General features: G+C 50.1%; 1 protein-coding gene across 1 annotated transcript in view; it reads right to left on the bottom strand.

Moving 5' to 3' along the window:
- Positions 1–13,220, bottom strand: part of DLL1 (delta like canonical Notch ligand 1) — a gene marked incomplete at its 3' end in the record, with an annotated part of 131,260 nt that extends 118,040 nt beyond the window's left edge. The window contains exons 1-10 of the mRNA XM_080615871.1: positions 12,156–13,220; positions 11,627–11,938; positions 11,292–11,352; positions 10,762–11,019; positions 8,290–8,350; positions 7,695–7,825; positions 7,401–7,570; positions 7,046–7,262; positions 5,537–6,329; positions 5,305–5,419 (exon numbers count right to left, since the gene is read on the bottom strand). Coding sequence (XP_080471997.1) covers positions 5,305–5,419; positions 5,537–6,329; positions 7,046–7,262; positions 7,401–7,570; positions 7,695–7,825; positions 8,290–8,350; positions 10,762–11,019; positions 11,292–11,352; positions 11,627–11,938; positions 12,156–12,215 — 2,178 coding nt within the window. The 5' untranslated portion in view covers positions 12,216–13,220. The remainder of the gene's footprint in view (positions 1–5,304; positions 5,420–5,536; positions 6,330–7,045; positions 7,263–7,400; positions 7,571–7,694; positions 7,826–8,289; positions 8,351–10,761; positions 11,020–11,291; positions 11,353–11,626; positions 11,939–12,155) is intronic.
- Between the last annotated feature and the right edge of the window lie 943 nt (positions 13,221–14,163).

Genomic DNA, 14,163 nt, shown 5'->3' with positions numbered 1-14,163 from the left:
CAAGAAGCAGTTCTCAGGTCATTTTGTTTGAAATACATGACTTTGGATGTTAAGCTGTACAAAGGGAGGTTTCCTAAGGTCTGTGTCATTTCTGCAGCTTTCCTCCTTGTCCCTCATTGTCCTAAACCAAGTTGTACCTGTATCTTTACCTGCAAAATCCTACAGCAGAGTGCCCGCTACAGAGCTTGAGTGCTAATCTGTGAGAGGAAGTTGACGGCAACATGGCCCTCCATGTCAACACTGCCGTGTGTGGCATCCTTTCTGTGCCATTGGTCTGCAGCTGCATCACATCCCCCCTGCACACACACCAACAGAGCTGCCTCCCTCCCGTTTGTCTCCTTGCTGCCAGTGCAGGGTTTGCATATCCTCCGTGCGATGATGGATGTTTCAATTGTGAGAGGGGTCTTCATTCCATACAAACATCTGAAAAGGCTTTGCAAAAAATAGCTCCCCATCTCGCAGACAAGCAATCTGACATGCAGAGATAGGAAATAGCCTTACTCGCCTTGGAGGGTATTTTAACGTTCCCCACCACCACGGTATCCTCTCACAAACACAAATGACCTCCTCCTGTTAGCACAACCAGGAGGCCACTTTCCTAAGGTCTTGGAAAGATTAAGTGACACAGGTCCAAGGTTGCACAGGAAGTCTGGAGGGAGCACTGGAAATAGAAGGTGGCCCTCCTGAGTCCCTCAACAGCGCCTTGACCACAAGACCATCCTTCCTCTCCCAAGGTTATACATTGGGTCTGATGGAGACAGGAATAGTACCCAGGTTTCCTGACACCCAAATTGGCCTGCTGCACTGTGTACAAAGTAAACACAGATATCAATTTAAAGCAATTTATAAGCCTGTGTCTTGCAATTAAAAGGAAGACATGCTGTCTGAACCCAAAGCTTCCTACGTTTCAAAAGGTGTAATGCACTTCACTTAAAAAGTCCCCTTGCACAAGCACAGCCGCTATTATCTCCCCACAGCTAACCTCTGCTGCTGTTTCAGTGCCTCTAAGCTCCTAACATGTCCTATGCATGCCAAATTTGCCAATGCCACTTGCCACAGAGATACTGGTCTGCAGGCAGAGGCATGGGCTGATGGGTGCCCTCTCCAGCCACCCTGTTGAGACCTGGCACCAAACGAGTCCAAGCCCTCCCTGGCTGCTGCAGGGCAGAGGGGAGAAGATGTTGCAGGTCAAGGTGGGAACATGTAGGGATGGTGCCACAGCAATGGCCTGGGGAGGGACATCAGGCCCCTGAGGTCCTGGCACCGTGGAGAGACTAGCACTGGGGGTATGAGCCACTCAGGAGGCAGACCTGGCTACACCAGCCATGGTCTTTCACGTCTCCCACTTCATCAGTATGTGCAGCTTTCCCGGGGAGAGCCAGAGATGTGCTGTGTCAGGAGCGGCACGGTGCCATGTGTCCCCGCAGCTCGTTGGAGCCTTTCCATTAACTTAATGGGCTTTGGATCAGGCCCTGAATTCTCAGCTGTCCTGGCTAAACGGCCTCCCCAGGCAGGCTCTCCTCTCATTTCAGAACCAAGAGGCCTTTCGGAGACCCTGCTGACAGGGAGGTTTCTGCCGCTTTCTGACAGCAGAGCTGCCATCAGCGGGCAAGCACTGCCCTGGCGGGGCTGAGGCAGGCACCCTTGCTGCCCCTTGCCCATGGTGTGCACCTCCTGCATCACAGCACGGTCCCTGCACATGCCACTCTATCTCAAGCAAACACACACAACTTCCACCCGCTGCCCAGATCATCCACTTTTTTCCCCAGAAAGGCCCAGGTACTAAATGTGAGGAGTGCAGATCCACACTACATGATTAAGCCTGCTACGGCCACCAAAAGCCCCTGTATATGCACACAAACTATACACACTAAGGTTTGGGGGAATTACTAATTCTGTACAAGAAATAAGTCCTGCAGCGTGGCAGTAGCCTCAGCCATGCTCATGACAGGAATGCGAGAAGCCATTGGGCTCATCGGTGTAGCAATCATTTCAGAAGGTGCTCCAGGAGGACAAGACAATGGATTCATAGAATCATAGGATAGTTAGGGTTGGAAAGGACCTTAAGATCAAGTTCCAATCCCTCTGCCATGGGCAGGGACACCTCACCCTAGACCATGTCAGCCAAGGCTCTGTCCAACCTGGCCTTGAACACTGCCAGGGATGGAGTATTTACCACTTCTTTGGGCAACCCATTCCAGTGCCTCAGCACCCTCACAGTAAAGAACTTCTTCCTTATATCTAACCTGAACTTCCCCTGTTTAAGTTTGAACCCATTGTCGTATCAATATAGTCCCTAATGAAGAGTCCGTCTCTAGTATCGTGGGCCTTCTCTTTGCCCACAGTACATTTTCCTTCATTCACAAAGCTCAGCACTTCTGTTAACTAGCACACTTGGACAAACTGAGCTTTCTGAAGCTTTTATATTTTTAAGCAAAGTTAGATAGATACCAATGTTGTGCCTCCAATGTGCTTTTCCAGACCTTTACCTGACTCCGTATTAGAGTAGCACTTGCTATAGCACTGAAAACCTAACATTATAGAAGCACTCAGCTGTCAATGACCTTCCGTTCATTACTGCTGTTTCTACAGAAGCAGCATTAAGAGGGCACAGCTGAGACCATGGCACTGACTGTGCAAAGTGCAGTGCATCGTAAGAGGCAAGCCTGCTCCAAAAGGCCTGGGAAGAAGAGGAAAGAGGGAGAAATAAAGTGATTTGCCCAAAGTTCAAGAGCAACTCATCTCTCAGCAACAGAGATGGCAATAAAGCCTGCCAATGCTCCCTCGTTTGTTCAGCCTGTGAGATTCTGTTGCTATGTGAACACCTGCTGCCATACACACTGTTGCGCCTCATTTAATAAATGATGCATTGACTGGTTATCGGCAGGTTGTTGTGTTACTGCTCAGGTGGAAAACCCTGTTCAGACCGTCACTGACGGGCTGGTTTTTAACACCTCGCATCACTCTCACAAAAGCTTTCCCTAAACAGACACTTTGGGATAGATGAAGAGTCTGACCCTGCTGGGTCACTTCATGAGAAGTGAGTTAGTGGATCCTGTCTAAGGTTTGGCTTAGCGAGAAAGTCTTATAGGCAGACAAGCCCCTGCAGTCAGTTTTCCATTGACCTCACACCAAAGTCCAACTCTAGTGGTTCATGCACTTATACATGCTGAAACAAGGGGAATACATATATACTTTACAGTTGTAGATCACCATCTGAGGTAATAGCTTGATTATATCTGCTATCTCACTCTGTGTTTTGGATAGCATCCCCCTCCCCTGAAGTGAATGAGAGCAGAGGTTTTTCATCTGCTCCCTGAGGCTGCAGGTGGACCACAATGATTTGGGTTCAGATTTAATGGGGCAAGAAGGAAATTATTTCCTAGGTTTTCCTTTTTTTCCTGAAGTGGAAGAACACTTTGCCTGTTTCTGAAGAGCAATTAACACACAGCGCAGCCTGAAGGACTTAGGGCAAACTAAATTGGGGAAATTGCCTTAGCATTGAAGCCAAGCCACAGGATGGGATCACCCTGCCCTTATATGAAAGCAGCAGGCACAAGGGGCAGAGTGGAAATCAAAGATGCAACTAATCCTCCAGACAGGTATCATAGCCAGAAAAGTTGTGGCCACCATTCAATTACGTGTCAGTCTTTCCTGGAGAAAGAAGAGCCACCCCCCAGCAGGCATGACTGGGGGAGCTCACATCCCATGGGCACACACTAAGGACCTGAACCGGGGACGCTCACTGGCATGCCCTGTGTGTCCCAAACTTGCCTGGACTCCAGGTAGGTGTTTGGGGTTGGAAGGAATGAAGAGATGAGTCATGATGAGCCCCACATCTGGACTGCGATGGAGCACACTCGCATGGCTCTTCCTTGGGAAGTGATGACATATATAAATACATACACAGCTGAACATGAGTGAGCAAACATTACTGTGGGTTCTGACAGACATTTGCCTTTGGGGTAACAGTGAGCACAACCTTAGGATCAACGTTTCAGAAGGTTAGGAGGGGAAAGAGCAGGGTCTACACAGAACAAGTTGTTCCCCACTCTTTGTGATAGGTCTTGGTACTATCCCATCCACCTTCAAATCCACGGAAGCCTGTCAGATGCCTGTTTGCAAGGTTCAATCAGTGCACCATTGGTTACAGAACATACATAGCACTCTGGTTATCATTAATAATATTTATTTTGGAAAAATATTTTAAAAATGAATCTTCATTAACAAAACAGTAAAAAAAACCTCAAATAACATTTGCACAATATTCCATAAATACATTTATATACAAAAAAATATAGTCACATAGACCCGAAGTGCCTTTGTACATATTTACCAAAAAATTTAAATTATAAAAAAATGAACATCACAAAATACTCAAACTTTACAATTATCATGAAAATATTTTTACAGATTCAAAAAAATAACACACTTTTTCTCACCTAGTAAAAACACATTTTAGTATCAAAAAAGACAATAAAGGCAGTGTTTGTGTCTCTAATTCAAGAAAAGACTGGCTCATAAGAATCCAAAATATACACTTCAGGCAGTGCATGCTTCTTATGTAGTAATTAAGTCCATTCATTTAAATATATATAGAAAAGCAACTGACCATAGTGCAATGATAAAATTCATAAAAGGCAGTGCAACAGTAATCTTTGAACACAGACCCTTGCCTGGTGTCCATCTTGTTTCTTTATTTTGCAGTCACTTTGCTAACTTCAGTAGAGAACCAGCTCAAGCCTGAATTTAGTTTCTCAGCAGCAGTCAGTGAAGGAATCTATATCCCATTCCTCTTTCAGCAGCATTCATTGGGGCACGTCTCCTCTGAAATTGTTCTGAACAACCACCTTGCCATATCGCCTCTGTTTTACACCTGGTGAGACAGAACATGAGCAGAGGTCATGAGATGGTCACAGAAAGTAAGAAGAGGGCTATAAGGCTGCAGAGCACTCTGTCTACGCAGGGCATAGAATGCACCCAAGACAGGGCAAGAATGCATTCTTGCAGGGCAAGAATGGATCCTGCATAAAACACACTAAAGGGCTGGTCAGAAGACCACAGCCACACTGTCACCGTACCCTTGTCTGCAAAGTCATTGTACACGTAACATCCGCAGCAGCAAGCCACTGAGCTTGTCTTTATAACATCCACAGCACGACAAACTCGAGCTGGCTATATTTCAACAGGTACAAATCACTATCACTATGGTACGATGGAAAAGGGTTTAGCTGCCCTGACGTGTTAGATGAGGGTTGCACACCAAGACTCCTCTGCTGCTCAAGTGCAAGGCAGTATACTAACCTCAGTTGCTATGATGCACTCATCTTTCTCTTCTGATATGACATACACCGACTGGTACTTTGTGTCCTTTGAAGTGGAATATACTGAATCTGGTCTTTTTCTTTCAGAAGTATCACTATTGAAGATAAAAAGAGACAACACAGGTCAGATGGCTGTTGCTTAATGATACCTCTGAGACACACACACACCTTTCCAAGTCAAGCCGCCCCCCATGCTCAGATGTGAGACATACCTCTTTAGTTGTACTGCACTTTTCTCCTCTGCCTCTGAATCATATGTTTCACACTTGGCTTCACATTTGCTGTGCTCCTCTTTAACAGAGTCCTCATTCTTGAGTTCATGCACCAAATTGTAATCCACTGATGGGTATCTGGCTTTGTAGCCATTTTTATCAGAGTTATCACTGTGAAAGTCTACTTTCTTATTCGTGTTCTTAATCTGAGTGGCACCAATGACACTTATGGATATGTCCTTCTCGCGCTGGCAGTTGGCCAGGTTGTTCATGGTCTCAGTCTCGCTCCTGCAGGCATCAGGCTGGTGGTGCCTCTTCTGCACTCTGAGCCGGACGCAAACGACCATAGCAGCACACCCCAGCAGCAGCATGAGGACCAGGATAATCCCAGCGCAGACGGCGATCCAGGGGAACTGGGCATTCTGGCCTTCTGTGTACTTCTCGGTGAAGTCCACGATGACCGGTCCCTGCGGCGGCTCGGGGAGCAGGAACTGGCAGTTGAGCCCACCATACCCCCGGGCGCACTCACAGACGTAGCGGTTGTTTCTTTCGTGGCAGGTGGCCCCGTTGTGGCAGGGGCTGTGTTCGCATCTGCTCACCGGGGTGCTGCAGTTCTTCCCATTGTATCCCGGGGGGCAGGTGCAGGAATAGTCATTGACGCCATCCTGACAGGTCCCTCCATTCACGCAGGGGAAGGAGGCGCAGTCGTCCACATTGTCATCACAGTGTCGCCCAGTGAAGCCAGCCTGGCACTGGCATATATAGGAGTTCCCCAGATCAACGCACTGGGCTCCTGCAAGACATCAAGGGGGACAAGTGCTGAGCGGTAGACAGAAGGACCCAACAGCCTCCCACCTGCTGCTCTTGCGGGACTGTCACAACCAGCAGCTGAGAAAAGCTTTGGTTTTGAAAGGTTAGTTCTACCATGGCCAAGTCTGATCCACCATAAAAAGTACAGGGTGGATTTTTTAAGGAAGATATTTGTTAATCAGATCGATGATTCATTCTCCATCCTATTCCCTTTTTAACAGTTCACTTAGCTTGGACAACAAAGCTAGTCCAGATCAGGTTAATACCACAATCTCACATTACAGAGTTTGAGTGGCAATGAATAAGGAAGACTGCAGTAAAGAAAGTCTTCGCTAGTTTAATGAGAACAAGAAGATTACTCTCAATGGATTACAAGTAATAATATTTAACACTTGCATGGCATTTTGCATCCACAGACCTCAGTCTTTGCCAAACATTTGCAAGTATAATCCTCCAGGTTTTTGTGCATGAAGCTTCAGACCAGTCTACCTGGCCACAGCCACCCTTTGAGAAAATGTGATCTGCAGCAGTGGCCCAAACAACACCATTACTTTTAAAGTACAGATCCTCCACCAAGTACACCATCAACGTGTCATGGGCCATGATTGATCAGTGGGCCTTGTTATCAACACCAGACCAGAAGCCAAAGCAACTGGATGGTCTCCTTTTAGAAGGTCACTGTAGTATGTTTGACCTCACCATTAGCACAAGGGCTGGAGCTGCAGTAATCGATTTTCTTCTCACAGTTGAACCCAGAATAACCCAGTGGGCAGCGGCAGCTGTATCCCCCATCAGGGTTGTCGGTGCATCTCCCACCATTGAAGCACGGTCCATCAGCACAAGTCATTGCGCTCAGCTCACAGTTTTTACCATAGAATCCTGGGGGGCATGTGCAGGAGTAGCTGTTCTCAAGATCCTGGGGGAAAGAAATGAGAAATGGTCAAAACATTTACCTGAAGCTGCTTTGAAATTCACAAAGGGATTCTGAAAATCAGTAAAACTGATGTTAGCTCCTCCCTTGGGCTTTCATATGGCACAAGCAACTCAAACTTACAGTGCAGCTTCCACCATTCTTGCAAGGGTTGGTGTCACACTCGTTGATTTCAATCTCACAGTTGGAGCCTGTGTACCCAGGTCGGCAAGAACATGTGTAGCTCCCCTGTCCTGTGTTGGTGCATGTGGCACCGTTCTTGCAGGGCTTGTGGTGGGTGCAGTAGTTCAGGTCTGTAATAGAGGACAGTCAAGACACTTGCTAGCCTGTAAGGCTAGCACAGGGTGGGGAAGCTCGAAAGAGCCACTTGCTCTCTGTGTTGTAAAACAGACTCTCAGGCAAGGGCTGAGAACTCACCCTGATTGCAGAAAAGGCCACCCCAGCCTTCCTGGCAGTTGCACTGCCACGGCTGCTGACAGGTACCATGAAGGCAGCCCGGGTACCGGATGCACTCATCACAGTATCGGCCCTGCCAACCCACTCTGCATCTGGAAAAAAAAGACCAACAACAGTCAGATTTAGACTTCTCACAGTTGGAAACCCTATCGCAAACTCTGCAAATACACTGATGCTAGGGATCAAGTTTCTTAAAAGCCCTCAGTGATCCTTCATGTGAGAAAGTCACCGAGTCCAACCATAGGATCAGCTTTCATCAGTCCCAGCTATTTCTTCCATTCCCTCAGATAGAGCCATGGTTCCAGGTAGTTAATTTGTTTACTCTAACAACAAACAGCTAAACCTTACACACAGCACTGTAAACTCATCAGGTTAAGCACTGTTGTTTGACTTGTAGATTAATACTTTGATCTGGCATCACCTGGATTTCTCAAATTACCATCTAATATGAAGAAAGGCATTTAAACCAACCCTTCAAATGACCAATAGCTTATTTAACACCACAACATCAACGTTACAGACAAAGAAGGGAGCAGGAGGAGAGTGGAAAACTTACTTGCATTCCCCAGGTTTGTCGCAGAAGCCGTGTTGCTCATCGCATCCAGGCAAACAAATCGCTGTAAACAAAGCAAGCAGCGACAGACATCAGCACCGGTGCCAAATGCCTCCCTTTTCTAAGTCCAATCCTGAGAGCACCTTGCAGGTGGGGGGCGAGCCCCTTTTACTAGGTCAGGGCAGTTAAGCACAGCTGAGTTAATCTCTGGAGTCTGCAGCAGTATTGATCTTGCCCCGTAACTGGGCACTTTACTTATCGCCAGGGATGAGCATTCTTCTTAATACAGTTGCACACAGACAAAAGAGGGCTCACAATTGCTCCCTTCCCCACAGCCCCCCACCCCCCTTCCCTTCCCAGTGAGGGTCAGAAGTCCTTTTTTCCAATTCTATGCACACAGCTCCACCTCTTAATATCCCCCGAAAGTGTGTGTGCAGATAAGAGTGGACAGCTGGTGTGCAGGGTGCCAGTGCAAGACAGCTGCTCTATTGTCTATTCTCTCCCAGCAGCTGCCCCACTGCAACAATACCCCAGCCCCAGAGCCAATGGGGCCGGCGGCCGGCGGCCGGGCAGCCTATCCCTGCCCACAGCTAATCTATGGCACACGCGTGATTTCGCTGCAAAAAAACTTTTTTTGTTGTTTCTTATTCAAATAAATAAGTCTAAAGTTCTTCCTCCCTCCTTCCCCCCACCCTCCGCCCCGCTCCGAAAAGGGGCGGGCGGCTGGGTGCAGCCCTGGTAAAAGAGGTAAGCAGGCCAGCGGGAGGGAGGATGAGGGAAGGGGAAAAAGGGACTTCTGCTCATTACTTCGCCTGGTTATGGAACTCATTAAGCAGGCACTGCGAAGTTTTAATTCAACAAAGCTAGCCGGAGACAATGGCATGCAAGGGAAAGAGGGGGAGGAGAAAAAGAAAGAAAGAATCAGCGCTGATAATCAGATCGCCTCCAAGTTGGAAAGAATGGATCTGGGGGCAAGGCAACGGGAAGCAATCTGCGACTGGCAGCTCCGCTCACTAACGGCAAAACATTCTCTCTGCCTGCACACATAAACACATCTCCCCTGCCTAGTATTGCTGCTATAAGCTGGTGTTTTTCTGAGAGGAAAAACAGAGTGAAGAGCCTACGTAACGAGTCAAGAAGAACAGACAGCCTTCTACTTTGCCATGGGAAGAGCAGCAATGTACAGGCATCCAAAAGTGCTGACAGCCCCGAAAGAGCTCATTATCAAAATGCTTCCTTTTTCCCCACCCCTTGACATAGCTGGGCTAGGCACTTTTGATCATGGGAAAGGTTGTAGTTCCTATTTAAAACACTATCAAAGGAAATGTGAGCCTCTCTGCCTGCTGTTTGTTGTGCAACTCTGTACCATGAACCGCTAAAAGCATCCTAGCAGTCACTAACAGTGTGAATAGTCAGTCTTGGCTCGGTTGGTAGCAGCTCAGCTGAGACCACAGTGTAGGTGGGCTTTAAGAAAAACAAAAACACAACATGGAGAAAACCAAGAGGCTGCTTTACAGCCTGTAACTGTTTTCTCCCTGCCTGCCTGGCCCTTTGATGACTGAGAGGAGCGCTCACCCAGTACGTCATCCTCCAGCGTACTTCAGATCCGTGTATGCACACAAACAGAGAATGCCATCACACACTTCAGCAGGAGCTGTGTGCATGTTTGGGTGTACACCACTGGGTATCTACAAAGGGTATCTGCCATCCCTGACTATCCTTGCTGTGATCTGTTTACTGTCCCAGCTTTTCCTGCTGTATCAACACACCACATTCCTCAACGACTTCAAGCTCAGGCATACTTTGAAACTCAGGTCCCTCACTACTTTATTAGTAGTAATGTTCACGGTAATAGCACAGAAGAGAGATGGGGAAGTAGTTGAATGTTCTTGTGGCTCCAGGTGCAACAATGTCTGTTAGTGGCAGTTTATGAGTACCCCAAATGAGAAATGTATGGTCTAGAGGCCACAGAGATGATCTTGCCAGCCCAATACTTTTCTCAGCACAAGGTGACATCAGACCATAACAAGCCTACCAATAAGCCTGCTGCATGGATGTTTCCAAAGCCTAGCTCCCTCTCTTGAAGCCATGTACCCTGTAGATGATGATATTGGTGTACCATGGTTGAAGGGGTGGCTACATATAAGTAGTAAGGCTGATATATTTTAATAAATCCTTGAGCAACTGCTGAACATTTTGTTATCAGGTTTGCTGTCTACAGCAATGAGCAGGAGTGTAATGTTCACACTGACATTTTATTAGGTTGAGAAGGGGCTGTCTAGGTTAACTTCCTTTGGCAATGCTGAAGGCCTCCTGTCTCCTGCACCACCAAAGCCTGTACACAGCATCAGACCTCCAATCACTGTAGCTTGGTTCCCCTCTCCCATGGGGCCTGATGTCAGAGAAATACCCTACAAGAGCTCGGAGAACACTGCTGTAACCAGCACCCAGGGAGACAAGAAGGTAGACACTCACGCTCAGTGCAGTACTGGCCTTTCCAGCCTGGGTTGCAGACTTTCTCGCCACGCTCTCCACAAGTGAAGTGACCAAAGGCATCATCTCGGGGGCGGCAGAAGACAGAGCAGCCTTCTCCATAGTAGTGCTCATCGCACACAAAGCGATAGGAGTACTTGAGGTCAGTGCGGCCACTGCTGTGCAGGTCCTGGGACCACTCTTCACCTACTGCCAAGTGCCTCTGGGTGGCCAGGCGGCTGATGAGGCGCTCGGGGTTTTCTGTGTGGAAGTGAAGAGGAGAGGTGTCATTAGGAAGCCTGAAGCAGGCAGGGACACAGGAAGATGCTCAACTGGGGGTGTCTGGCAGGAGGGGAACAGCAGAGGCAGGATGATAGGGCTGTGTGCCAACAGGTTGGCCTCTTTTCCCACAGTCTCCTGAAGAGGAGCAGGGATGGGATGAGGGGAACGTTCTTCACACCACAGAGAGAAGGGGCAAGTAGGGCTGCAAGGATGGGATTATGCTGGGCAAGAGTCTGTTTCAAGACAGTTACCTGTGGTGAGGTCATCAGGAGAGTCCGTATGCAGAGCTTCAATGATGAGTGAGAAGGTGCCCTGGGGAAAGGAGCAGAAACAACCCACAGGGAGAGCATGAGAGCAGGTAAGGCCAGAAGGCAGCATCCCAAGCACCCAGGAATTATCAATTCCCATCCCTGGGGGGATCAGTGGTCCCTTGGAAAAGCTCTTACCCAGGTAGGGTGGTCCGAGTGGATGGGATGGGATGAGGTGGGATGGGATGGGATGGGATGGGATGGGATGGGATGGGGTGGGATGGGGTGGGAGGGGATGGGTTGGTGGGCCGCCCCCTCCCTTGCCACCCCCCACTTACGGGCCAGGTGAAGCCGAAGGGGAAGCGGATGGGGTTACTGAAGGCTGGGTCCGCGCCGCCCGAGCCGTCAGGGACGCTGAAAGAGTTGGCACCGAGGACGGGGGTGATGGCGCTGCCGTAGGTGCAGGGCGGCTCGGGGGAGACGCTGGCCTGGTAGTGCTTGAGGCAGACGCGGAAGAAGGTCTTGCAGTCGCACTGCTGCAGCCCGCTGCCGCCGGGGCCGCCGCCGCGGCAGCAGTTGCGGTTGCTGAGCAGCCCCTTCTTATTGACAAACTCCTGCAGCTTCAGCTCGAAGACCCCGGAGCAGCCGACCTGCGGGGCGGGGACAGCGGCCGTCAGCCCTTCGAGCAGCTCGCTCCCCCAGCCCGAGCCTGGGCACCGGCGGGACCGACACCCCCCTCCTCCCCGCCTCCCCGGGAGCCGGTTGCAACAGGCAGTGGTAGTGCCCGGCACCGCCGCAGGACCCGCTCCCCCCGGTGCAGGGAGCACTGGAGGTGTTCCTGCCTCCCCTTCCGCCGCGGGCACCTACCTGGCAGCGGCTCAGCAGCACGGAGAGGAGGGCGAGTGTCAGCAGGAACCGACCTCCCATTTTGGAGGGGCAGCTCTGGTGCCCTCGCTTTCCTGCCCCTTGTCTTCTCCTCAGAGGGGAAAGGGGACAGTGTCTCTCGGGTGAAGAGTAAAACACAGCGGCCAGAGCCGCTCGCCCCAGCAGAGCTGGAAGAGTTAGTGTCACGGTCTCCTCCTTTCAGGAGAGTCTCTGACTTTTTGTCCCCCCTCTGTCGATAGCTCTAGGTGTAGCCTGTCGGCGGCTGACAGCTCTTTGAGATAGCAAAAGATTAAAAAAAGGAAAAAAGAAGGAAAAAAAATTGTTATGATTAATCTGCTAAATTCTTTTTCTTTCCCAATCCACGATGCTCCTCCTTTTCTCCAGGAAGAAAAATATAAAATAAAAGATTTGTTAAAAAAGCAACTTAATTCCCAAGAGAGGCAGAGAAAAGGCTTCCCAATGAAGATAAAAAATCGGCTATCTGGAAATCCCTGCAGAGGCGATAATTCCCGGTGCGGTGCGGTGCGGGAGCGGCTCTGCGCGGCTCTGCGCGACTGCGCTCGCCCTGCGCACGTCGGGGCTGTTGGGTGTCAAACGGCAGCAGGTCACGTCGGAGCCTTGATCCCTTTTTGTGTTTTTCTTTTTTTCCTTTTTATTTTATTATTTTTTCAGAAGCAGCGGAGCTCTCTCTCCTTGTTGTGGGCTCACTTTTGTTTTCAGAGGAATCCCAGCCAACAAAAACAAGCTCGTGTCTCAACAGAGGCGCGCTGAGCGTGTCCGGGTGTGCTCCTACGGGAGATTGGGGGAGGGTTGGGGGCTGCTCCGCGCTGCTCCGCTTCGCGCCGCGGCTCGGCGGCTCTCTCCGAGGGGGAAGCGCTAAGGATCTGCCTCTCCTTGGGTGCCTGCCTCCCTTATATCCCGCCGGCCGCCTGCATGCCTAATGAGATGCAAATGAGCAGCCCCCCAATCTGGCTAGAGCTGTCACAAAGGAGCCACTTTTCCAAACCCTCCTCTCAATGGATCGCCAAATGGTCAGTGAGCTGTAAAATGTGCAACCCTCCTCCCCCTCCCCTCCGCGCTCACAAAACGTGCTCATTTACATTCCTGCAAATTTGGTAACCGCAAGAATCCCCCTTCTGCTCCGGGGAGAGGTAACACCCCGCCGCACCGGGCAGCGGCAGCGCAACGCGCTCCGCCGAGGAAACGGCCCCGGGAACGGAGGCTGGAATTACCTCTCCAAACATGCAAAGCCACCGCCGTGCACCCAAAAAAGTAACTTGCTGACCGTGACCACTTCCAGGGGGCATCTTCGGCTTTAACGGGAAGAGGGAGGTGGGAGCCAGCGAGCCGCAGCAAGGGGGATCTGATCCCTCGAAATGCATTTCGTGTTTCCCTTGGCATAACCGGGATAATTGGAGGGGGGTGGTGGTGATGAATTTGGGCGAACCGAGCCGGGGCTCGGTCTTCCCTTGGCTCCGCTCACACTGCCAGTCCCGCCGGCGGAGGGAAGAGGGGTCCCGGGAATTCCGGCGGCGCGGGAGGGCGCGGGCGGGTTGGCGGAGGGGGACCCACGGAGAGACCCGGCTGCGCGGCTCCGCGGGTCCCGTCCCCGACACCACCGCTGCCGGAGAGAGCCACCGCTCCGCCCGGGTCCCTCATCCCTCTATGATTATGATCATCATCATCCCCAGCAACCTCTTCCTCTCTCTCTCTTTTTTCCTCCTTCAGCTTAGTAAAAAGTGAGTTTGGTGTGTGTCGTTCGCGTGGCTGTCATTAAGGCCGTTTGTTATTGTGTGAGGGCTGAATCAGTTAGCTCTTTGTGCTCTCAGCTGTATGGTAATGTAGACAGCACCTGCTCCCTGCACAATGCGAGGGAGAGAAAGAGCTCCCCTCGGCGCACGCTACTGCCTCTACAACAATGTCCGCACATTTTTTAAAGAAATCCCGTCCAGCACTTCCCTTCTCCGTAAAAAAAAAAAAAAAATTAATT

This window comes from Psittacula echo, assembly GCF_963264785.1.
Source record: "Psittacula echo genome assembly, chromosome: 4".
In the NCBI taxonomy this organism is placed as follows: Eukaryota; Metazoa; Chordata; class Aves; order Psittaciformes; family Psittacidae; genus Psittacula; species Psittacula echo.
Note: the sequence above shows the minus strand (reverse complement) of the source record. Positions and strands in the feature narration are given on the sequence as shown.